This window comes from Colobus angolensis, unplaced genomic scaffold, assembly GCF_000951035.1.
Source record: "Colobus angolensis palliatus isolate OR3802 unplaced genomic scaffold, Cang.pa_1.0 Scaffold36, whole genome shotgun sequence".
In the NCBI taxonomy this organism is placed as follows: domain Eukaryota; kingdom Metazoa; phylum Chordata; class Mammalia; order Primates; family Cercopithecidae; genus Colobus; species Colobus angolensis.
The window spans coordinates 2,982,304-2,987,241 of NW_012116932.1; the positions used below are offsets into that span (position 1 = coordinate 2,982,304).

General features: G+C 54.5%; 1 protein-coding gene across 1 annotated transcript; it reads left to right on the forward strand.

The window, feature by feature from the left end:
* The first annotated feature begins 1,429 nt into the window (after positions 1-1,429).
* Positions 1,430-4,296, forward strand: LOC105519774 (phylloquinone omega-hydroxylase CYP4F11-like). Its single transcript, XM_011953241.1, has 2 exons — positions 1,430-2,042; positions 4,178-4,296. The coding sequence occupies exons 1-2, from the start codon at positions 1,719-1,721 to the stop codon at positions 4,244-4,246; spliced, it is 393 nt and encodes a 130-aa protein (XP_011808631.1). The 5' UTR covers positions 1,430-1,718; the 3' UTR covers positions 4,247-4,296.
* Positions 4,297-4,938: the final 642 nt, after the last annotated feature.

Consider the following 4,938-nt stretch of genomic DNA (forward strand, 5'->3'; position numbering starts at 1 on the left):
GTGTGCTTTATGTAGAGTGTGGGACACATGGAGTCAGAGTTTATGAAGAGTACCCAGCACCCAGAGTAGGCACACTTTGTGTAGAGCACTTGGCGCACAGTAGGTGCACTTTACATAGATCACCAGGCACGTAGTAAACATGGTCTATGTACAGCATCTGACACACAGTAGGTGTGCTTTATACAGAGCAACAGGCGCGGAGTAGGTCCACTTTACATAAGTTACTCTGCACAAATTTCACTTTATGTAGAGGACCGAGAACACAGAAGCAAGATTTTCTGTAGAGTGCCCAGCACACATTGGGCACACTTTACATAGAGCACTTGGCACACGGTACACGACATGTATATCGAGTACCTGGCACAGGGTAGGTGTGCTTTATGTAGAGTCCAGCACACAGTAAAAGTACTTTGCATATTGTCTTTTGCAAAGAGCAGAGACTGACACGCAGCAGCTAAAGTGCTAGCTGCCAGCCCCTTCCCTTCATTCCCTGTTTTTCAGCCTCCTTCCTCAGAATCCTTCATCGGTCCCAGTCTAAGGCCCATTTTCTTGTGATCCCTCCTCTGTCCCCCTCTAAGGCCTCATCTGATGTCCCATTTCCCAGATGGGAAGTCTGAGTCCAGGAGGGGCTCACAGCCCACAGTTAGAGCAAGGAGAGGGCAGAATAAGGACTCCACTCAGGGTCTCCTGGCTTGGCCCTCCCCTCCCTGGCCCCATCTGCTCATGGCTCCTCTCAGCCTTACCTCCCATCCCCCATCTCTGTCCTAGGCTGAGTCCAGCCTCCAGGTATTCTCCTCCAGCAGTGCTCTTTATCTCTGGAATCTGACCGGGTAATCCCCAGCACAGTTAGATAGTTTGTTCCTGCTCTGGTCAGTTACGTCTTGATCCAGGCCTTGGGTTACCTGGAGGCAGGACTTGAACTCCTGCCAGGCTGTGAAGCCAGAGGCCAGAAGCTTCTGTCCCTGAATCTCCTAAGTCTGAATTGAGAAATGGTACATGGTGAACTCCTAGACCACATGTGGAGAGGAGCTCAGAAAATGATCTGGAGCAAGGGTTGGCCTGACCCTGCTCACCTGCCACCTCAACTGTCAAGTTCATGCCTTTATCTGCCACACCCTTGCCTTGGAAGGGCAGGGTGGCTGTCAGCCTTGGGGCTCAGAGTCACCTGTGCACCTCAAGATCCCCTCTCACCCACATGGGAGGTGCTGAGACCTGCAGAACCAGTGCCCATGCTGTGTCACCCTCAGCCGGATCCTCTGCACCCAGCTGGCCTGATGTCAGGTTTTGGTTGTCAGCCCAGGCACGGAAGACACACCCAGGTTATGGGGACTGGCTCGCCCAGCCCAGCCTAACCCAGCCTCCCACAGCCTTCCCTACATCAGGGGCCGGAGGCAAAGACCTCCTAGCAGGTGGGGAGAGGAGGGTGTGTGGGACAAGCTGCTCCTGACAGAAGGTGCCAGGCTGGGGGTGGCAGGGCTGGAGGATCTTGGCCTGGGATGGGGAGAGGCACTGCCCAAGGCTGGGGTGGGTCCAGGCTGCTGGCCTGGGAGACTGGTGATTTCCTGGTAACCGGTCCCCTGGCAACCTCCCAGTGATTCAGGCTGGGCCTTTCTGGATTCTAATCAGCCTCTCTCTCCCTTTCTGTGTAACTGGAGGCCACTTGGCTGCTGGTTTCTGTTGGGTGTTTCTGGACTTTAGATCTCAGCTCTTGTTTACCCATGTCAGAGCCTTCCCTGATCTGCCTCAAGCACTACCCATCCTTACCCCTCTCCACTGTCCCTGGAACTTCCTGGGCCCTTCCCTGGGCCTCAGTGTCTCACCCTCCATCCTGTCTGCCCTGCAGGATGCTGCAGTTGAGCCTGTCCTGTCTGGGCCTCGGGCCGGTGGCAGCATCCCCGTGGCTGCTCCGGCTGCTGGCTGGGGGCTCCTGGCTCCTGGCCCGTGTCCTGGCCTGGACCTACACCTTCTGTGACAACTGCCGCTGCCTCCAGTGTTTCCAGCAGTCCCCGAAACAGAACTGGTTTTGGGGACACCAGGGCCTGGTGAGTTTGGCAGCAGGACAGGTCTGGGATCTCAGGGTGGATGGAATTTCTGAGGGGCAGGAAAGTGGTTCTGGGAGCTGGGTTTTGAGGGTGGCTGGGGTCTGAGAACACAGAGAAGAGAGGGAGGTGGCTCACCCGTTCCTCTGCTCACCCATTCCTCTGCTCACTCACTCATTCCTCTCCTCAGTCACTCATTCCTCTGCTGCACCACCCCGAGTCTTTCTCACCTCACTTTCCTCCCACTCCAGCCTGCTTGGATCTTTTTCCTGCCTGTCTTCCCTGTGTTACTGCACCTCTCAGGGGCTCCTGTGGGAGTGGTATGGGTATGCAGAGCAAAGATCTCCTGGCATTTGCCCCTTCTGTACTGTTGGACTTGAGACCTCCTGAACCCACTGTCCAGGGGCTGCTTCCTGCCTGGCCCATTTGCCTGTGTCTGCCCATCTCTGGGCTGCTGCTTTCCCACAGGAATTAGCTCTGAGCCCCTTTCCCTATGCAGTGGGGCCAGAAGAGAAATGTGGGCAGTCTCCCGCTGCCTCTTTTCTGGAGGCAGCTTCCTCCTATCTTGCTCTTCCTCACTAACATGTCCCAGCCAGCCTTGTTGCCTGCCTGAAGAAAAGCTGGTCACTCCCTTCTCTTTTCAGAAGCTGCCCTTGACTCCGCAGACCTTGGCCTCTGACTTAGACCTGCTCTCCCAGTTGGGGGACATGGCCTTGGTCTGCTCACTTGTAAATGGCATGATTGACGGGCGTGTCCACGGGTGCAGTGGAGGGTGCACAGGACGCACTAGCACAGAGCCTGGCCTGCGGGAGGGGCTCACTGTAGACAGTTAGAGTCACTCCTGTGCCCCTGGGGGCTGCTGAGAATGGAAGGCCCCGAGTGTGGAAGCAACAGCAGCCCCTGCAGACGAGCTGGGATGTGAGAGGGATGTGGGACCCAGCCACAGGGACACGTCCTGAGGCCGCACTGCTGTCTGCAAACCTCCGTCCGTGGGAACTTTTCCATGTGGCCGTCACCAGGTTGAAACCATTTCTAAGATGAGAAAATACATCCTCTTGAGCAGCTTGCCTTCTCTCTCTGCTTTGGTATTTACTCTTGGATCTCTCTCTCTCTCTTTTTTTTTTTTTTTTTTGAGACAGAGTCTCGCTCAGTTGCCCAGGCTGGAATGCAGTGGTGCAATCTAAGCTAACTGGAACCTCCACCTTCTGGGTTCAAGTGATTCTCCTGCATCGGCCTGCTGAGTACCTGGGATGACAGGTGTCAGCCACCTCGCCTGGCTAATTTTTCTATTTTTAGTAGACACGGGATTTCACCATGTTGGCCAGGCTAGTCTCGAACTCCTGACCTCAGGTGATCGGCCCACCATGGCCTCCCAAAGGGCTGGGATTACAGGCACGAACCACTGTGCCTGGCCATTATCTTTAGATCTTGGGGACAGCCCCAAGAGAGAAGGAGCAGGGGTCAGCAGAGATTCTCTGCAGCTGTTTAGAATCCAGACACGCTGCTCAGGGCAGAGGCCACATCTGGAGGCTGCGGGGGGAACTTGCTGTGGCTCCTGGTGGGGAGTTGCATTACTCAGGGTTCTCTTTAGAAACTGAATCAACAGGATATCCTTCCTCTTATCTCTGAAGCATATATTGAGACAGAGAGAGAAAGAGAGAGAGAGAGAGAGAGTTAGTTTATTATGGGAATTGGAAAATGTGATGATGGAGGCCAAGAAGTCCCATGATATAGCATCTGCAAGCCAGAAACCAGGGACACTGGTGGTGTAAATTCAGTCGGAGTCCCAAAAGGCCTGAGAACCTGCAGTTCTCATGTCCAAGGATGAGAGCGGATGGATGAGCCAGCTCCAGAAGAGAGCGCACATCCACCCTTTCCTCTGCCTCTTTGTTCTATCTGCACCATCAAAGGATTGGATGACACCCACTCCCACTGGGGAGGCGGATCATCCTTCCTCAGTTTACCTATTCAAATGAGAATCTCTTCTGGAAATACACCTACGGACACATCCAGAAATAATGTTTTGCCAGCATGTTTTATCTGGGTATCCCTTAGCTCAGTCATGTGGAAACCAAGGTTAATTCAGGACACCTAGAATTAACCATTACAAAGGCTGATGGCCTCTGCCTTGCTTTCAGGTCACCCCCACGGAAGAGGGCATAAAGAAGTTCGTCGAGCTGGTGGCCACCCAGAGCTTTAAGTTGTGACTGGGTCCTACCTTCCCCCTCCTCATTTTATGCCACCCTGACATCATCCGTTCTTTTTTTTGTTTTTTTTTTTTTTTTGAGACCGAGTCTCGCTCTGTCGCCCGGGCTGGAGTGCAGTGGCCGGATCTCAGCTCACTGCAAGCTCCGCCTCCCGGGTTCACGCCATTCTCCTGCCTCAGCCTCCCAAGTAGCTGGGACTACAGGCGCCCGCCACCTCGCCCGGCTAGTTTTTTTTTTCTATTTTTAGTAGAGACAGGGTTTCACCGCGTTAGCCAGGATGGTCTCGATCTCCTGACCTCATGATCCGCCCGTCTCGGCCTCCCAAAGTGCTGGGATTACAGGCTTGAGCCACCGCGCCCGGCCTGACATCATCCGTTCTATCACCAGTGCCTCAGGTACCCATGCAGAGCTTGGGATGGTGGGTGCTGGGAAATATCCGAGGCCTTCTATCCTCTCTTCTCCCAAGCTTCCATGTGGGCCCTGCAGGGTTCAGGCCCCTCTTCCTGCTTCTCTCTCAGCCATGTTCCTCTTTCCTTTGTGTATTCACCAACCCCCATGTCAGCATCTCCTCCGTCCACTACCATCTGTCCCTGCCGTTTTGTGCTGGGCACCACTGGGGCCCCAAGAAGCCTCAATTTAGAGCACTGTCCTCGAAGAAGCCCCATGCTTGAGGAAATGGATGTGGACAGAGA

Coding starts and splice junctions, on each gene's coding strand:
- LOC105519774 (XM_011953241.1), top strand. CDS start 1,719: ATGTCAGAGCCTTCCCTGATCTGCCTCAAGCACTACCCATCCTTACCC. Junction 2,043..4,177: donor TTTGGGGACACCAGGGCCTG/GTGAGTTTGGCA, acceptor CCTTGCTTTCAG/GTCACCCCCACGGAAGAGGG.